This window comes from Podarcis melisellensis (genome assembly GCF_964234715.1).
Source record: "Podarcis melisellensis genome assembly, chromosome: 2".
NCBI lineage: Eukaryota > Metazoa > Chordata > Lepidosauria > Squamata > Lacertidae > Podarcis > Podarcis melisellensis.
The window spans coordinates 103,613,110-103,633,389 of NC_138529.1; the positions used below are offsets into that span (position 1 = coordinate 103,613,110).

At 46.8% G+C, this 20,280-nt stretch overlaps 1 protein-coding gene across 4 annotated transcripts in view; it reads left to right on the forward strand.

The window, feature by feature from the left end:
• KLHDC8B (kelch domain containing 8B) overlaps positions 1-20,280 on the forward strand; it is a 41,210-nt gene that overhangs the window by 6,489 nt on the left and 14,441 nt on the right. For all 4 annotated transcript variants that reach the window (XM_081903099.1, XM_081903100.1, XM_081903101.1 and 1 more), the window contains exons 2-3: positions 3,860-3,945; positions 11,675-12,502. In XM_081903099.1, coding sequence (XP_081759225.1) covers positions 12,127-12,502 — 376 coding nt within the window. In that variant the 5' untranslated portion in view covers positions 3,860-3,945; positions 11,675-12,126. The remainder of the gene's footprint in view (positions 1-3,859; positions 3,946-11,674; positions 12,503-20,280) is intronic.

Below are 20,280 nucleotides of genomic sequence, written 5' to 3' on the forward strand. Positions count from 1 at the left end.
CCTGTCCCTCAAACCTCACTAATTAACCAGATACTCATCTCCTGCCCCCTTTTAATTCATGTGTTCGAATGAATTCCTGTGTTCCTGTTTGCATCCTTAGTTCCTAACGTACCAGATCATGGTGAATCCCTTCTCCTGCTCCCGCCCCCGCCCCCAAAATGAATTTTCCTCCTTCTATTGTTTGTTTACTTCTCCCAGCATAATCCCAGAGCGGTTTCCAACAATGCACAAAGTACAATATTACATACGTTAGAAAAGACAAGAGCAGGGGAAAAAGGGAACCAAAGGATGCCTGGGAGAATGGCATAGTTTTTCCTTGCCACCAGAGTCTCCATCATGCAAGCTGCCCAGGGGGGAGGCCTCTTTTGAACTGTAGGGCAGATGGTTGTGCCCTCTTCGTTGGCTTAAAAATCCAGTGCCTTTGCTACAGTGCCTGCCTTTGCTCGGTTGAGTTCGATCTGTTTCGTCGGGAGCATGTAGCCGGTGTTTTGCTGCTGCTGCTCTTCTTCCCATCATATGCGTCTCTCTTTTTCCGTGTTTTAAGGGAGGCGGATGCCCCTAAAGATGACCTGTACATGTCCCCTAGCTAGGCCATCTTTAGATGCCATGGGATAGTGTTAAAAGGGTGGGTTCTTATAAATCCATTTAGCATTATGAGGTACAAAGACACCGTCTTCCTTGCCCTGGCTACTGAGTTGAAGAGCAGGGTGGATGCCGCTCTCAATAGCAGCAACAAACTTGACATCTTTCCGCAGGGCCTGCAAGACCCGTTCCACCAGGCCTTTGGCCAGGGCACAGCCTGACTCCCTCCTTTGGCAATCTTCACAGAACTCTAGCCCAATAGTTGCCATCACTTTGATTTTAATTAATTTTATAATGAAATGATTTTAGAATGTTGTATTATTTTATTGTTGTTTTTTTAAATATAATTTTTATTAAATTTTCTTTTACCAATTATTCAACACAATCTTATTCTCATATTTTACAATTTTTTGAACTTCCACCAGCTCCTCCACCAATCATCCATATTTCTAATTCAGTACGCATTTTTCGCGTCTTGTATTGCCAGTTAATAATATCTTAACACTTCTGTTTTTCTTTTACAATACAGCTTTAACAATCACAAAGCCTCTTTGAAACCGACTAACGTTGTCTGTACATCACATCTATTTTCCAGATAATCCGTAAACTTTCCCCAGTCCTCGATGAATTTGTGGTCTTTTTGGTATCTGATTTTCCCAGTCATTTTGTCCAGTTCTGCGTAATCCACAACTTTCATTCTCCACTCTTCTAGTGTCGGTAGATCCTCTTGTTTCCATTTTTGGGCCATTAAGGTTCTTGCCGCTGTTACTGCATATTGAAAAAGTTTATAATCCCTTCTGGTAATCTCTTTTCCTGTTATTCCTAACAGAAAGGCTTCTGGCTTTTTTACAAATGTATATTTAAGCATCTATTATTTTATTGTTGTTAGCCACCCTGAGCCCGGCTTCGGCTGGGGAGGGCAGGATATAAATAAAATGTATTATTATTATTATTATTATTATTATTATTATTATTATTTTGTCAGAAAGCCACAGCAATGCACTGCTGTGCCCTCAACCTTTGACCTGCCCAGCCGCTGCACAGCACTTGCCTTGGTTGGCAACTCAGCGGCTCTGCATGGAGGAATGTCGCAGAACAGCGTTCTTGTCGGATCTGGTGCTGAAATGTCTGTTCCCCTCTCAGCTAGGATTGTGTGTGCCCTGTTAATCTGTGCCCTCGGACTCCCCTGTTTGCTTAACATGGCGTCTTGAGCATCTTTGCTCTCAAGCATCTAGTCCTCATGTTTGTGGGAGATACGTAACTCGGATAAGTATTTGGCATGGGCTCAAAGGGGGGGTAGGCAGAAAGTGGTTTTGAAAGCGGTCAGGGGCTTCAGTCCCCTTTGGCGTTCTCTTTGGTTCCTCTAGGTCTACTCGTGGTTCAAGCCCACGCACAGACAGCTTTGGGCAGGATTCCTTCATTGCAGGGGGTTGGACTAGAGGACCCTCAAGGTCCCTCCCAACTCTACAGTTCTGTGAATATTCCATACCTTTATCTCCCAGTTCTGCTAATCTGCAGCTATACCTCTTCCTCTGTGCCCTTCTCCTGCTCCCCCTCATATTCTATTATCGCCTTTTGCTTCCCAGCTCTTGTTTTACAATTCCAAATTATCCGCTAATCCATATCTCGGAAGCAGACATTAATATGCAAATCATGCACTTATCACTGACTTTGTTTGCATAGGGGCTTAGGAGTTTCTGCGGATAGGGAAAAGAGGCCTCCCTCTCCCTTTCGGTTATGTTGACGCTTGGCTCCCTCACCTTCCTTTACCTGTAGTGAGCGTGATCCTTCAAATCAACTGAGGCTTAATCTGGCTCAAGTTAATAAAAAAGGAATTTTCTGCCGGCTTAAGGCTGAATCCTCTGGTCTCCCTTTGTGGGATGAGATGGTTAAGGTGCCAGCGGCAGAATTATCGCGGCCAGCCTGCACGTCCTGTCTTGCGAGAGAGAGAGAGAGCACCACTGGGGTTTAGCTTCCTTTTTTTTTTAAAGATACAGATTCCAAACTCTTGGCTGCTTGCACTGAACTGCAGGGGTAGCCAGAGCTGGGGATTGCTGAGTCAGCAGTGCTAGCAATGCAGTCAAAAGCCTCTGCATCAGAGCAAGGCAAAGTGTGGCCGGACACCTTCAGATGGCTGCACCCTGTTCAGCTCCGTCGCAAACCCCGTGAGCTTGCTCTACCGCTGCGTAGTGGGTGCAGGGTCCATGGGGGTGGACTGTTGTTGTCCAGTAAGCAAGAGCTGAAGGACTGGATGGTAGGATCGGAGGCTGCTCTTGAAGTATGGTGCTCAAAGCCGGTATTGCCCCGTGTTTCAGCAAGGTAGGCAGTCTCAGATCTGAAGCGAGAGTGCCTGCGTACATGATGATAAATATTCAAGCGTGCAACGCAGGGGTTCTCAAGGGGTGTGGCGGGAGAGGGTGGCAAGATAAATTCAAGGGCAACCAAAGGAACATGCACACCTTTCAGCGTAGCGTAGTATCAAAGTTAATTTTTTCACTTGCAGAATTTTGGAAAGGATCCATGTTCTCATTGTTTTTTATACTTTCTGGGTGTCTCACAAAGTTGTCATGTTCTGTGTTAAGAACCAGTCCCTGCTAGCAGTCGATTTCTCCTGATGCATTTCTTACCGATAAAAACATTGGGTGCGACGTGAGCAAATTTTCTATTCTGAAAGTGTGGCCCAGGGAAAAGAAAGTTTGAGAACCGTTGCTGTAAGGAAACAGCCACGCATTGATTTATTTATTGTGGCCTCAGTGCCCGCTAGAATATTGGAGTGCCTCAGTTCACGTCAGAAGTAGCTGAGCCAGCTCCCTTCCTAAAGGCTTGTCTGTGCAAATCAGGGGTTGTCGCTTTCCCCTTTCCCCCAAGGGCTGCCTTTCCGCACATCCATTTCCAAATGATGTTTAAGGGACGCGGGGGGCACTGTGGGTTAAACCACAGAGCCTAGGACTTGCCGATCAGAAGGTTGGCGGTTCAAATCCCTGCAACGGGGTGAGCTCCCGGTGCTTGGCTCCTGCTCCTACCAACCTAGCACATCAAAGTGCAAGTAGATAAATAGGTACCACTCCAGCAGGAAGGTAAACAGAGTTTCCGTGCGCTGCTCTGGTTCGCCAGAAGCTGCTTAGTCATGCTGGCCACATGACCCAGAAGCTGTATGCCGGCTCCCTCGGCCAATAACGCGAGATGAGCGCCGCAAACCCAGAGTCGGTCACGACTGGACCTAATGGTCAGGGGTCCCTTTACCTTTAATAATGCTATATATTTCTTTTCTTAACAGGGTAACATAGTTTCTACATACAGCAGCCTTTCTCAGGGATGTCCAAAGTATACACCATTTACAGCCAGGATAGATTCGTTGTCCAGGTAAGTACTTATCCTTTAGAAGTTTCTCCCCACCTACAAATAATTGTAGTGTTGGAAGGGACCCTGAGGGTCATCTAGTCCAGTGTTTCCCAACTTTGAGTCTCCAGCTGTTTTTGGTTCACAACTCCCATTATCCCTAGCTAGCAAGACCAGCGGTCAGGGATGATGGGAATTGTCGTCCGAAAACAGCAGGAGACCCAAGGCTGGGAAACACTGATCTAATCCAGCCCTCTGCAATGCTGGAATGCAACTAAAGCCCCCATGACAGAAATGTAGTTTTAATTATTTGTAAGATAATTTTGTTCCCCAGTGACTGCAGTTCAGAGCATAGCTGTCAGCTTACAGATTTGAAAATAAGGGACCAGCAGCCTCAAAAATAAGGGATCAGCAGCCAAAATAAGGGATTTTCCAAGCACAGGTATGTTCAACTTCTGAGCCCCTCCGAGCCAAAGGCAGAAAGCCCAGCCAGCAGCCAAATAAAGCCTCAAGCGGTGGTTCCCACAGCGCAGCAACCCGGCAAAGGGGATGCAGCAAGGAAAACCACTGTCACCTCTCCGCTGGGAAGCGCTGAGCAAAGGCGAGTCCCCAGGCAACGCGGCTGATTTGATCGGCACAAGGCATGCAAGCTCCACCGCCCAGTCGTTCTTAGACTCCTTATTGGGTGAGCAATGCAACCAAGCAACACAGTTGGAGCCTCCCTCCTCCCTGGCCGGCAGGGAGAGGAGCTGCTTCCTTTGAAACCTGGGAAATTTAAGGGACATCATCAATAAGGGACAGCAGCGGGACACAGTGCTGGGATAAGGGACTTTCCTGCCAAATAAGGGACGGTTGACAGCTATGGTTCAGAGGTACATTGCTTCTGAACTTGGAGGGTGTGTTTGACTGGTAGCCCTTGATAGATAAAGTTGTCTTACACCAAGTCAGACTTTGGGCCCATACTATGCAGTATTAAGGAACCTTTTCTGGCCAGTGGCTCAGATCCTTATCTTCCCACCCCTGGATGGTCAAATTTGACAAGCGAGTGGGGCTGCCCATCTGTCGATCACCTGACATCATACTGTCCACACTACAAAGCACATCACAGGCTGCTTGAAAGCCCTTTTTGCAAGCCTTTGGTGCTGCAATTTCAACCTGCAGACTTCAGGGACTCAGAAAGCATCATTGGACTGTTTGCAAAAGGGCTTTCAAATAGCCCTGCGCTGTTCTTTGAACCTCCAAAACCCAAAGGTTTCAAGAGCAGTGCAAGAGCTGTTTCCAAAAGGGCTTTAAAGAGCAGCGCAGAGCTGTTTGCAAAAGGGCTTTCAAACAGTTTTTTGCACTGGGCTTTGGCTATGTGCTCCTGCTCCGAGGAAGGGAGCATGTAGAGCCATACTGAGCAGGATTTAACCCCTCGCTTACCAGCCCCAAAATTCCTAATGACCACTCCTTAAAATAACTACAGTGGTACCTCTAGATACGAACGGGATCTAGAGTTAAACGTAACTAGCGACAGCACTTCTGTGCACACATGCGTCGCTTTTCGCCGCTTCTGCGCATGTGCGTGACGTCATTTTGAGCGCCTGCGCATGCACAAGTGGCGAAACCGAGAAGTAATGCGCTCCGTTACTTCCGGATTGCCGAGGAGCACAACTCGAATGCGCTCAACTTGATGCATATTTAACCTGAGGTATGACTGTACAGTATATGAGGTGGTATAAGAAAGTTTTATAAATAAATATGCACCATTGAAATAGCCTGCTGTCCTAGGTTTAAATCCCAGTTTAGCTGTATGGGTGGTTACATATGCTGCTGCATAGCTTTCCTTTTCTCATCTTTTACAGGCTCTTGCAGAAGGTTCTTTAACTAGTTTTCTAGCATCTGACTCCAGGCCCTTTTGCCGCATAACTCTCTAGCCCGCTGAGCTCTGGCTTCCCACAAATGAGATGCTGCAGCTGCGGTACACCTGGGAACAAATGCCAGGCAATGTTGGGGGGCACCCAGTTCTTGTTCAATGCGATTATGGCGTTGCCTCCTGATTAAACTCCCCCCTTTCTCAACCGTTCTCAAGAGCCGGCATGTGCCCGGTTCCCTTGGGTGCTGAAGATGGCAAAATAAGTGCCTTCCCTTCCGTCTCCTTAAGAGCCCTGGAAGACCCCCCAGAGGCAAAAGCTATTTCTGATCTGGGGACTGGCTATCAATATTTCATGCCTGGGCTGCTGAATTATGCAGCTCTTGGCTATTAAGCTACTAGAGCTCCTAATTTTTGCAGGGAGGAAGATAAATGAGCTGTAGAGTCCTGGTAGTTGACAAGATTTAAAAGGGGGAGATTTATCGCTCAAATTAAAAGCTCCAGGTGGGGGCACAGAGCGCGGTGGGGTCTCCGTGGTGGCATGGGGAACCAGGCCTGAGACTCCCAGAGTCTCAAAGGCGGCAGCTGCCACCTCTCTGCTCTCTTTCTTCATCTCACAATGATCTGACAAATTGCCTTCAAAGCCAGCTTCGCTCGGGTCTCCCTGATGGCTTCAGCTGAGGAGCTCGTGACAGAGGAGGCACCCAGGTTGCTTGACCCTGCAGCTGTGCAAGTAAGATTGCCGGCTGACCTGGCCTGTGGCCTGTGCAGAAATAAGCAAGCGAAGCTTTCGCAGAATCACTTGCTGACGTCTGCAGAACCAACTGCTGCGGAACGGGCAGGGGCAGCCGCTGCCTGTAAAATATGGGAACCGTGTGCGGGAAGAAGCCCTGCTTTCCTCTTTCTCTCCCCTCCCACCCCCCCTGAGCAGGACAGAGAGAGCCTATTGTTTGTTGTATTGTTATTTATCTGTCCTGGGTGCTTTAGGTGAGGTTCCTGCCATCTCAGGGGGTTGGACTAGATGACCCTTGGGTCCCTTCCAGCTCTTTAAGATTCTACGCTTCTATTTAACATACGCATTTTTATGTTGCCCTTCAGCTATATTCCCAGGGTGGTTTGCAAAAAAGCATAGCTCAAAATCAACATGCAAAAATAAAAAATGTGTACAGTGGTACCTCGGGTTACATACGCTTCAGGTTACATACGCTTCAGGTTACAGACTCCGCTAACCCAGAAATAGTGCTTCAGGTTAAGAACTTTGCTTCAAGATGAGAACAGAAATTGTGCTCCAGCAGCGCAGTGGCAGCGGGAGGCCCCATTAGCTAAAGCAGTGCTTTGGGTTAAGAACAGTTTCAGGTTAAGTATGGACCTCCGGAACGAATTAAGTACTTAACCCGAGGTACCACTGTACAATATGCAAAGCCACAAAATCATAAAAGTGGCATGAAGCAGTTAGGAGGTTTAAAATGTTCCCTAAAAAGCACAAGTTGGGGGGGGAGCGAGAAGGAGGTCTTTGCATAGTTCTGGGAAGCAAAATACCGTAGACACCATGTGGGGAAGAGCGTAACTGGGGCACCTCCACCAAGAAGGCCCTCTTTCCTGTAGCCACTTGACCTTGCTTAGGTGACGGGGACACCAGGAGGGAGCCCTTTCCCACTGGAAATTTTAATGTGTGGACAGGTACATAGGGAAATACTTTATGCATAGGCTTTGCTCAGTTTTTGTCCCTGGGTGCATCTGTTATCCACCACCATGTGCAAGAGTAGTAACTATTAATCTGCTATTTGCAGCGCCTAAAATGCACCCCATGAACACGTTCCCTCTCATTCTGCACAGCTTCATTCAGAATGCATGAGTTAATTGAGATGCAATGGTGCACCTTGTGGGAATGTTATTGTTGTTGTTAGGAGACAGCCCTATTGTGTTTCCTTAATTTTCCTGTAACAGCAGGTTGTCCCTCTCACTTCAGTCCACGGGGCAGGAATATTCAGGTTTACGAGAGTTGCTCTCCTTTTGGGATGGGGAAAATCCCTTCCCTCCGTTCCTTCCAGTCCGGTTCCAATGCAGGACATTTGCTTGTCACTGTGCAGCATGGGAAAGCTCCTCTCTTTCATTCTCTCTGCCTCTTCTTCTTCAGGGACTATTAAGGCTTTCCCCCAGACCTATAAAAAAAGGAAAGGAAGGGAATTTAGCTGGCGGAGTTTAAAAGGGAATGCGGACGAACAATGGAAGGGCCCTTCACCACTTACCTATGGCCATTGGTCCTTTACTCTCTGATTGTTGAGAAGCACCTGCCACATTTTCTGGTTGTCAGGATGGCTAGATAAAGTAGAGTCTCGGGGGGAGGCCCTTTGGGCATCCTTTCCTTTGTCCATCCATGACGATTTGTGCTCATTGCACTGCTTCCTTTCCAAATTGGTGCATGTCCCGTAACTGAAATCCTGCATTTTTTTAATACCAGAAATGCTCAGTGGGTGTGCTTGCCCTGCTTTTGTTGTAATGCAGCAAAAGAGCGCCTCTGCAGATGGCGATGAGGGAAGGAGGGAGGGAGATGTCAGCCTGGTGTGAAGCGCTGCCACACCACCTCCTCCTGCCCCCACCTCTCCTGCTCCACCGTCTCCCAGGACCAGGCGAGGACCGAAGAGGGAGGAGCAGAAGCAGGTTGCACAGGGACACAGTCTTTGCTTGCTTGCGCGCAGCTCAGGTGGGGGGAGATACGTAAGCTGAGGTCAGGGGAGGGGTCTCTCTGTTGCGGCGGCTGCCTCCTGGGGCTCATGCCTAGGACAAGCTGAGATATGTAGGGCTGATGGGTGCCTTTTCCTAACTTGAGAGCCAGTGTGGTGTAGTGGTTAAGAGCGGTAGTCTCGTAATCTGGGGAACTGGGTTTGCGTCTCCGCTCCTCCACATGCAGCTGCTGGGTGACCTTGGGCAAGTCACACTTCTCTGAAGTCTCTCAGCCCCACTCGCCTCAGAGAGTGTTTGTTGTGGGGGAGGAAGGGAAAGGAGAATGTTAGCCGCTTTAAGACTCCTTCGGGTAGTGATAAAGCGGGATATCAAATCCAAACTCTTCTTCTCTTCTTCTAACTTGTGAGTTGGGACCTTGGACAATAACGAGTTACACTAGTGGCCCAAATTGTGGAAACCTTTTTGGGAAAAGTGTATTTCCAAGGTTTGATGGCTCGTAACACCACTTTCTTTTGGAGTAATACCATAACATTATAGATCAGTGGAATGGTAATTTAATGAAGAATGTAATGCGACAATGTTGGTTCAGTTATCTGTATTCTATCAAAAGATATAGCCAAATAACCAGAAAAAGGAAGCACAACTTGCTTAGGTTGACAGTAGCTTTCCTTCATTTGAATGTAGCCAATGAACATGAGTGTTTATGAGGTGTTATGAGCCATCTAACCTCAGAAATACACTTTCCTGAAAAAGGTTTCCACAATTTTGGCCACTAGTGTAATTCCTTGCTCTAGACATCCATGGCCGGACAGCGCCGTGACAATAAGGCAGCAGCCTTGGGGAAGCATCTCAGAAAAGCAGATGTCCACCACTATTAAATCCACCACTATTATTGCGTCAATGATACGTTGCAGGATACACTTACCGAAAAACCCCAAAAACAAACGGCCTGGAGGAGCTCCAGGTGAGGATTGTGGCTGAAGCTGTGGTCGTACACGGTGGTAACCTACAGAGGGAGCTCTTTATTAGCAAACTGTTAATTACCAGGTTGCTGTTACAGTGGTACCTTGGGTTACAGACGCTTCAGGTTTCAGACTCCGCCAACCCAGAAATAGTACCTTGGGTTAAGAACTTTTCATCAGGATGAGAACAGAAATCGTGCGGCGGTGGAGCGGCGGCAGCAGGAGGCCCCATTAGCTAAAGTGGTACCTCAGGTTAAGAACAGTTTCAGGATAAGAACGGACCTCCAGAACGAATTAAGTTCTTAATCCGAGGTACCACTGTATTTCGCTTTCCCAGGCTATGGCAGCTGGAGTGGATGTGATTCTGGGAAGGGGATGGAGGCTGTTGCCGGACGGTCCTTCCACCTCCCACAGTTGCTTTTGCCACATCCAGCTTCTCTTATCCTCTGGTGACCCTCCTCGCTGTTGTCGTTTTTTCCCCTACACTTTTTTTGTAGTTTAATGTGTTTTGAAGCTGTCTCCATCCCAGCAAGGACCTTTCACATTCACTTAAGTCTGCCTCTCTCCGGTGTGGGCTGTCTTTGCGCCAGAGTGTGAATGTACCTGACAGGCCCCTGTTGCGTCTTCTTGGGGCGCCTGTGATTTGTTTGACCACAGCCATCCTGACGCCAGGTGGCCTTGACCCCAGGGCGCCGGAAGTTGCTCTTGTTCTCGGAGGGCAGTAGGCCGAGCTAATTCTGCTGCTGTTGCTACGGTCACAGGGGGACTTTGCAGAATAGGAATACAGTGGTACCTCGGGTTAAGTACTTAATTCGTTCTGGAGGTCCGTACTTAACCTGAAACTGTTCTTAACCTGAAGCACCACTTTAGCTAATGGGGCCTCCTGCTGCTGCCGGAGCACAATTTCTGTTCTCATCCTGAAGCAAAGTTCTTAACCCGAGGTACTATTTCTAGTTTAGCGGAGTCTGTAACCTGAAGCGTATATAACCCGAGGTACCACTGTAAACCGGCTTCCCCGTCCCAGCCCCAACTTTGGCTGCAGTTAGAGCATGTTCTCTGAGGGGAAGCCATGTGCTTTAAATGTTTGGTGTGTAAGCAGCAAATGTTGGTTTTTTGTTTTTGTTTCTGTTGCCCTATTCAGGGATGCCCAAAGAGGGCCAGATTTGATGAAGTGAACATGCGTTGAGGGCTTACCAAAGTTGAGCTTTTTTAGGATTGAAGTTAACCCTAAAGTTGTTGAGCTTCTTTTAGGATTTTACCCCAGGACATATACTACCACGGGGGTCAGATTAGGCCCCTGAAACAGACTTCGGACATGCCTGCCCTATGTGATCCTGGGGCTGAAGAGGCAAAAAGGAGGCATGTGTAACACTGCATATATCACACAATTACACATTAAAAATGTAAACCATTAACAAATATAAAAGGAACCTCTCTCTCTCTCTCTCTCTGGTATTGTGAAATCACTTTTAGGTGATTCAAAGGAAGCGACTCATAACGGAATAAATAAGCAAATAAATAGTAACTCTTGATTCTGTCCTTATAAAATGTAGGTTGGCATGCTCACACCTCAGGTGTTTTTAGGGATGGGGAAAATCATTCCCCAATTAACTGCTTTTGGTGGTGTGTACAAAATGGGGGAGAAAGGGATCAGCCTTAGCCTTTGGTGGAGTGAGGCAGCCGTCTCAGAGCTGTGCGTGTTCTAAAAACAACAATTAATCCTTCATTTTTTGTTTTATTCATTTTTGAGTTTTTACTGGCAGAGGGGAGGAGGAAACACTGAATGGGATTCGTTTTGCCTCAGGTGCCAAAATCACTTTTCTGGCCTTGGGTACCCTGACTATTTTGATTTATGAGGTGGGCCTGAGCTTTTTTGGGTCAGCCCTGCTTCTCATGAGAATGCAGCAGTGAGGTGGCTGTGTGGCCTTGTAGGGAAGGTCTTCACATGGCAGATGGAGCTTGCAAACTGTGCTTCAGTTTATACGAGATGCGCTGAGCTGGTTCTGGGGAATGTGTAAATTAATCCGAAGGCCCAGGGAAGCTGGAGACTTTAGCAGCTGCCAGATTTGGGATTTCTGCCCAAATGTGAAGGGCAACTTGAAGCCTTGCGGGCAACCCTTTGGGAGATTTCACCATGGCCTGTTTTGTCTGTAGACAGATTCCTCAAAATGGCTTCCATGGTAGTCGCCGGTAATCTTGTACCTCTCCTTCCTTAATATTCATTCTCTCTCTCTCTCTCCCCCCCCCCCATTAGCACTCATCATCTGCACAAGACCTGACAAGACAAACAGATCCAGAAGACAACTTGCCAAGAGAGCCGTATTTCCAAAGACTGGCTTGTGTATATTAAACATTTGGTGGCTACCTCCAGCATTTCAGGCCTGAACGTGAGGCATCTCTTGCAGAAAAACCCTCGCAGTTCCGGTTAGGAATGGTTCCCTCCCCACCGGAGACAGCATCCCTCGGGCATCACGGCGTTCCTTGCCTTCTCCCTCAGGAGTCCTTGGCTTCTCCTTGCGGCCATATTTGCCTCCCAGTCTACTAATGCCTTGTGGATGCAGAGTTTCAGCGGCGCAGGAAGGAAGGCCTACCAACCGCCTCAGGCCAATCGCTATAGGTCTCTGGGGGGCTGCCCCACGGAGACACCGAGCCAGCGCAGGGGCCGTCGCCATGTCTGCCTCCTGAGATGCCAGGCTGTTGGGCGACATGGAAGCCGCCAGTGCCAAATCCTTCTTCTGGGAGGCTTTCCCGCCCATGCCAACTTGCCGGGTCTACTGCAGCCCAACCTTCCAAGATGGGCACCTCTTTGTGGTGGGGGGCTGCAGCCAGCAGGGCCAGCCCCTGGACACGGTGGAGATGTTGGATATTGTTTCGCGCAAGTGGACGGCGCTGCCTCCTATGGCCACCCCGCGGGCAGGGGCTGCGGCGGTGATGCTTGGCAAGGACGTGCTGGTGATCGGAGGGGTGGACGCCACGCAGAGCCCGCTGGCCTCGGTCGAAGTCTACCATGCGGATGAGGGCAGGTGGGAGAAGAAGGCAGACCTTGCCCAGGCTTCCATGGGCGTCTCTGCGGTCGAGAAAGGTAGGTGCGGCGAGAGACTGGGGCTGAATCTACACATACATAGTAGTAGTAGTAGTAGTAATTATTATTATTATTATTATTATTATTATTATTATTATTATTATTATTATTTATACCCTGCCAATCTGGCTGGGTTTCCCCAGCCACTCTGGGCGGCTTCCAACAGAATATTAAAATACAATAGTCTGTTAAACATTAAAAGCTTTCCTAAAGAGGGCTGCCTTCAGATGTCTTCTAAAAACCCTGTACGGCCTAGGACCCTCGTACCTATGGGACCGCCTCTCCTGGTATGTCCCACGGAGGACCTTATGGTCTTCACACAAAAACACATTGGAGGTCCCGGGCCACAGGGAGGTTAGGCTGGCCTCAACCAGAGCCAGGGCTTTTTTGGCTGTGGCTCCGATCTGGTGGAATGCTCTGTCACAAGAGACTAGGGCCCTGCGGGACTTGGCATTTTTCCCCAGGGCTGCAAGACAGAGCTGTTCCACCAGGCCTTTGGCCAGGGCACAGCCTTTGGCAATCCTCACAGAACTCTAACCCAATGGTTGCCATTCATTTGATTTGAACTGATTTTATAATGAATTGATTTTAGAATGTTGTATTATTTTACTGTTGTTAGCCGCTCTGAGCCTGGCTTCAGCTGGGGAGGGCGGGATATAAATAAAATTTTATTTTATTTTATTTATTTATTTATTTATTTATTTATTTATTTATTTATTTATTATTAAAAGTCTGGTAGTTCTTCTCTTTGACATCTGGTGGGAGGGCGTTCCACAGAGTGGGTGCCACTACCGAGAAGGCCCTCTGCCTGGTTCCCTGTAACTTGGCTTCTCGCAGTGAGGGAACCGCCAGAAGGCTCTTGGCGCTGGACCTCAGTGTCCGGGCAGAACGATGTGGGTGGAGACACTCCATCAGGTATACTAGACCGAGGCCGTTTAGAGCTTTAAAAGATGCTGTGAAAATGCTTTAAAATATTTATTAAAATATATATGTGGCATTTTCCATTAGCTCACTAACACCATCTAGCATCACATTTGTATAATGCACTTAGAATACACTTAAAATGTTCTATTTGCAGCTGCATAGCTGAGTCCTGGAAGAAGTAGCTCCAAGGTGGGAGACAGGAGGGTTTATCTCTTTGTATGCGAATGAATGACAGAATATACAGTCGTACCTCAGAAGATGAACAGAATCCGTTCCGGGAACATTCAGGAACCAAGGCACAGCTTCCGATTGGCTGCAGGAAGCTCCTGCAGCCAATCGGAAGCCATGATGGACATTTGGGTTCCGAAGAACATTCGCAAACCGGAACAATCACTTCCAGGTTTGCAACATTCGGGAGCCAAAACGTTAGTCTCGCAAGGCGTTCAACTTCCAAGGTATGACTATATAAGATATAAATATGATAAAGGGCCTTATACGTTTTTCTCTCTCTCTTTTCTTTTGCTTTTATATCCTTTTAAAAAATAATATTCTTGTTCTATAGACTGGTTTGATTCTTACTGTATTTTATGTCAATTTTTTTTAGTAAAAAATACTTTTTTAAAAAAGAGAAAGGTAGGTGCAGATTCGCTCTTGTGTAGCTAAGCAGGGTAGCATGATGTCGAACAAGAATCTCACAGTGTTTTTGTTCTGAGCATTAGGGATCTGCAACAAATTTTTGCAGCATGGTTCTCCTGGTCAGGCCACCAACCAGCCACACCCTCATCAGGACGCTCCATTCTGCCATACCCCAGGTTTATTGATTCCTCATCAGCATTCCGTTCCACGCAGCTTGTTCAGTTCTCATTGGTCTATTTCAGCCCCCTCATTTTTTTGTTCCTCTACAAACCTTAGGGTTTCTCCAAGCCTGTTTCTTATGTACAGATTGTGTCCTTTTGACTGCACAAGGACCCGCACTCGGCAAATGAATTGCTGTTGGTATATTAGCTGCTTCTTTAATTAAGCACTCGTTGCATGATGAATGGAGTTTCGGGTTTCTTTAATGGGAGTCAGGCAGGGAGGAATAACTTAAGTGCAATTGCACACACCTGGTGCTCCATTTCAAAAGCCGCTTACTCCACTGCTTTTAAAAGAAAGCCTGATGGATTCTCCATTGCAATGTTTTCCCATGTTTAATTTTATCACTTTGCAACCAGCCTCGAAAACGCCTTTGCTAAAAGGTGGGGATCCAAGCTATGCTGGATCCTTAACTGATCTTTGTGCAGGCTTGGTGCATAAGCTTAGAGCCTTCTTGGGCTATGAATCCCTGAAATGTGTGCTGACTCCCGTTTCTGTAGGGAAGGCAACTTGATTTTAATAAGATGCTGGGCATATACAGTGTCACATAGGTAAGTTTTTCTTGCCGATCCAGCATCACGTTCAAATCAGGCCCGAGATTCACATTTGGTCAGCTTGGGCAAGAAGGATTTGTCTCCAGACAGTGTTGTAAACAAAATCTGCCCTCTTTCCCTTATGGGGTATCCAAGAGCCCATATAGAGTCCTTAAGTGGGTTCCCGATCTGTAGGAGAAAGTAACAGAGGCCAACCAGAGAATATTGAGAAGCAAAGCAGCTAGTAAGCCTGATTTTTATTAAAGCTGTTGCAACAGGGTGCTCCCCTCACACGCAGGAGAAGGAGGAGGACCCAGAACCAAGGTGTGCCGGCCCTTATATAGACATTTTTAACTCCCTGCCCTGGAGCTCAAGACCATCCCTCCATACATACATCATACATACATCACAGAAAAGGTGTAACCCAAGACCACCCCTCACAAACATCATACCTGCATCACAGAAAAGGCGGTCTACAACAGAAATTTGAACGTTGTTGTTTTTCCTGTCTGCCAGGCTATCTGATAATGCCTTATCTGATTGCCTTTCCCGGTAGTCTGGCCATTCCTTTGAGATGGAGATTACCCAATTCCTGAGACAATGGGAAGGTTCCCTCCCCCCTCCCCCCTTGCAGAGAAAACATTTGGTTGGTTTGGGAGTCAAAATGGTTTCAGGACGGTCTTCCTGTGCTGCTCCAGACATGTGGTCCACATATCTATGTTTGTGCTTGGTTGGTACATTTATGAACATTTAGTATATATATAAGACTTTAATTTTTTTTATTACAACAGGAAAGCCTTACAAATACTGTTCTTGTTTGTTTTGTTTCTTATGGCCAAACTATACATTTACACGTGACACCCATTATTCAGCCTCTTTCTCAACCATCACCTTGTAGCTGCTGTTAACATTAGGCTTCCATAAAACAATGAACAGAGTGGTGATATGCTGCAATTGACAGAAGATAATTATCACCAAGGCTACTATCTGTAAACAAACAATAAACATCCATAAAAATGGCAAAAGTAGTTTCTTTCCCAAATAGATTTTATCTTAAACAATTGCAAACACAGTAAATAAAGAGTTCGCATATGATACAACAGTGGTTCTGCGCTCATTTCTTCTCTTTCCAAAATAGATTTTATCTTGAACAACACAGTAATAATGATTCCATTTGTGATATACCAGTGGTCCAGTGCTCAGAGATCGTTCAGACATTTCGTCGCTAAAGAGCTTAGTCATTGAGCTTTGTAGTAAATAATATACAAGAGAAGACTTGAGTGTAAACGACTTAAAGCAGGTTTAACAAACTGAAGGACATTGTCCTCTTTCTATGCTCCTCCTGATGGAAACATGCAGATGGCAACAGATATACCCCTGTTTTTTTCATATTGTGATATTATCTTGTGAAATTTGCAGTCCCACTAGGCTGTGACACAGGCAGAAATGAGAAGCAGGGCCGCTCCATTGGCTCTGCTGAGAGATTAGCTCCTTTTGACTCCAAACTCCACCTCCCTGAACTGTTTCCATTCCCAGCTGATGACGACAAGAACTTTGAGAATTGATGCCTGAGCTCCATTGCTTTCCTCTTCCCTCCCCATCACCCTTTCTTTCTGTGCCATGTCTTTCAGCTCATAAGCCCGAGGACAGGGGCTTTATTGTTATTTCTTATTTCTCTGTAAGCAGCTCTTAAGAGTCTTTTCTGCTGAAGAGAGTGATAAGAATGCTTTTAAATAAATAAAACAAATATTGCTGGTTTTGATGCAATGCTGCTGAAGGAGCCTGCCAGTTTGATTGGAGACCGGGTACTGGGAAAGAGGGTGCCTAAACCTCTCCCCCCCGCCCCCCGCACTTCCTCCGCCAAAATTGTACACCCTTAAGATCTTGTTAGCCCTGCGGGGGGCTTGGGCTGTTTCTCCTCTCCTACAGGACTTAACAACAGCTTCAGAAGAGGTAATTTAGATCGAAAAAATATATGGAACAAGTGTGGAAGGGTATAATACTCCCTCACCCAGTACTGCTGCTCTGATAAGATTTGGGGGCCTTCCACAGCTGCTGTAAAGTTAAATCCCCTACCCCTCCCTGAAACAGAAGATCTGCTCATCAATTGCCCACGTAATGTGTAGCTTGGCACTCACAACCTCCCTCGTAATATGCAGTTAGCAGTTTCTGCAGCTGAAGACATTGCTTATTAAAAGCTTGGCATGCTTAGAATTTTTTAGGGTATCTGTTCTCCATTTTCGGAGTCTTTTTTAGTGTGCGTGTCAATTTTCTCTCTGTTGTCTTTGGAGCTGGTTGCAGTCCTTTTAGTTCTTTGCTTATCTCTTTCCTCTTCCCTTTCCTTCTTTTCTTTTCTTTCTTTCTTTTTAAACCACCCTAAAACTTCAGTGTTTCATACAATCAGGAATAGATTCAGAAGCCTTGTCTGATAGGCATGAAGACAATAGTTTCATCACTAAGAATTTTAAGTGTACGTGTTATTTTTCTGGGCTGTTTTTGTTTTTTGTTTACTCATATGACGCTAGCAAACATAGCCGCTGATATTTCATGCAAAAAATATTTGGCACTTAGTTGTCTTCCACGAGAACCTGAACTCTGTTAATTCATTTATGCCAGACCTCACTTTAAACCGCAGTCAAGCCTAAATGTGAATTCACAGTGCGCTGATGCATGGAGTATAAACCGCGCCTGCTTTAGCCCTTTCTGCTGCTCCGATACCAGGAAGCTAATCCATGGTTTGTCTTAGCGTTCTGTCTCAACCTGGGCTTATGGTTTGTCTCCCTTCCAAAGAAATCATGAGCCTGTAAGCAAGGTTTGTTCTTGGGGGGGGAGACAAACCTTTACTCCAGGTTTGGACAAAGCATCGCTTCCACCATATAAGTAATCTATATGTATTCCGTCCCCTCCACACACAATACAGTGGTACCACTGGTTACGTACTTAATTCGTTCCGGAGGTCTGTTCTTAACCTGAAACTGTTCTTAACCTGAAGCACCACTTTAGCTAATGGGGTCTCCTGCTGCTGCTGCACCGCCGGAGCACGATTTCTGTTCTCATCCTGAAGCAAAGTTCTTAACCCGAGGTACTATTTCTGGGTTAGCGGAGTCTGTAACCTGAAGCGTATGTAACCTGAAGCATATGTAACCTGAGGTACCACTGTAAATGGAATAAATAAACAAATAAATAAATAAAATCCCCAGTATCTCTAGGTAAGGTAAGGCTAGAGATTGTCCTGGAAGTTTGACTCTTTACAAGGCAGCTTCCCGATTTATTTATTTTCTGCTCGAAACATAGCTTCAAGCTGGGGAGGGGAAGTGGCTTCATGATTGCCACAAAGGCCAGCCAATTAGCACCCTAAGTGCTTAAAGGAGCTCAAGGTTTCTTACATGGTACCCCAACCCTGCTCCTCATTTAATCCCCACCACAAACCCTGTGACGTAGGTAAAGCTGAGAGTTAGCGACAGGCGCAAGGTCACCTTGAGAGCTTCACTGGTATAGCATGAGACTCTCAATCTCAGGGTTGTGGCTTCGAGCTCCATGTTGGGCAAAGATTCCTGCACTGCAGGGAGTTGGACTTTATCATCCTCATGGCCCCTTCAGACTCAACAATGGCCAAGTGAAGATTTGAACCCAGGACCTGGTCCAACACTCTTAACCATGACACCACCACTGTTTGGGAATGTGGGAACTTTTGTACCTGCTCCACACACTGAGCTACTGTGCCCAAATATTTGGGGCTGTAAGGCCCCTTTTAAAAAAGAAAGTTTGTAAATATGTTGTCCGGGCTGTCTCTTGCTTCAAAATGTGAGCGCAAACTTGATACCCTTTAAGATAAAATTCTTGCTCGGTGAAATGTATTATACAAGCAGCACAGAAAAGCATAAAGCGCTGATGCCTTTCATCACTGCTTGGCTTGGGTGCAATTTCCAGGCGAGATCAAAACGCACAGCTCTGTCTGCTGGCTTTTGTTCATTGCGTATCGCAGGAGTTCAAAGAGGCGCCCAATAGCTTAAGTGTCAATCGGAATCTGGGGCAACTTCAGCCGAGCTGCATTTCCATTATGCAGGTACCCGATGTGATCCAGAAGGGAAGGAGGGAGTGGATCTGGTCAGCCGCTAAGCTCACTGAGTGATTCTGAGCCCATCGCTGCTTCTCAACCTCACGGCATTGTTGCGAGGATAAACTAGGAAGGTGAAGCATGTGTGTCCAGGGAAATTTATGACCACCATCTCCGTTGGCCTTTTTCTATGGCCTTAAAAACTATTCTTGCCCATATTCGGGTGGTTTTTGTGGTTGTTATGTTCAAGAACTCTTCTCCCCTCCCTGCGCTACCGTATTACAAAACATTAAAATAGATTTCACTGCTGTTTTAAATCCGTGGCGATTCTCAGTTGTTTACAGTTGCAGCTCGGAAGCCAATTTCATGTGCAACACTGACTCCTACTCTTGGAATTAAAACCATGTCCAAACACTTGTTAAAATATTCAAAAAAGCAGAGCAATATAGCTAAAGAGGAATACAGTGGTACGAGTCAGTTGGGGAGGGGGGGGACACCTGTAATCTCAGTGGGCCAGATTCAACTAATGAGCCCTGCTAGCAGAAGCCAGTACAAGGACCTCTGCTAGCACAACAAGGCTTTTCTCCTCCTCTCCTCCTACTGACCCCACCCCAAATTGGCTTGGAGAAAAGGGGGTCCAGGGGAACCCACCAGATTCGCACGCTGGGGGAGGAGAGGGCACATCATTGCCTCTGGCAGGTTGAAATGTTTGAGCTGATGGAATGGTCCCCCTTCGTGCTAGGTTGAATCCTTCCAATTTGTTTATTTCTAACCCACTCTTCCTTGTGTGAACAGAGCGAGGAGCAGCATTGAAACACAAAGGGCAATATTTCATTTAAATGCAAATGTCAAAGTAAAAGCAGACAGTATACTAAGTACACCAGGCAAGTCAGGGCTAACACTTTCGTCAAATGCATGAGTTGAATAGCCACGTTTTCGAGACTCTGAAGAGCGGGGGATTCCTAAACTTGTCACTTTCCTTCGCGGCGAGTGAAAAACAAACTTTTTTGGTTAGCAGAACCCTCTCCCCCAACTCCAAACCTCTCTGAGCAAGATCAAGAACAACCCCTTTCTCAGAGCTGCTTGGTACGGGAGGAGAGGGGGAGAGCTTGTTCCTACTGCTGGCGCTGCTCAGAGAAGCCTAGCCTTACAAAGTTGAAAGGGACCTTGGAGATCATCTCTGGAGGTCATTGCCAGGAAGGGCCATGGTGGCTCAGTGGAAAAGCATCTGCCTTGCATGCAGACGGCCCCAGGTTCAATCCCTGGTGACTCCAGGTAAGGCTGGGGATCCTACAGAGCTGCTGCCACTCAACATAGACAATACAGTCATACCTCGGGTTACGGACGCTTCAGGTTGCGTTTTTTCAGGTTACGGACCGCTGAAACCCGGAAGTACTGGAATGGGTTAC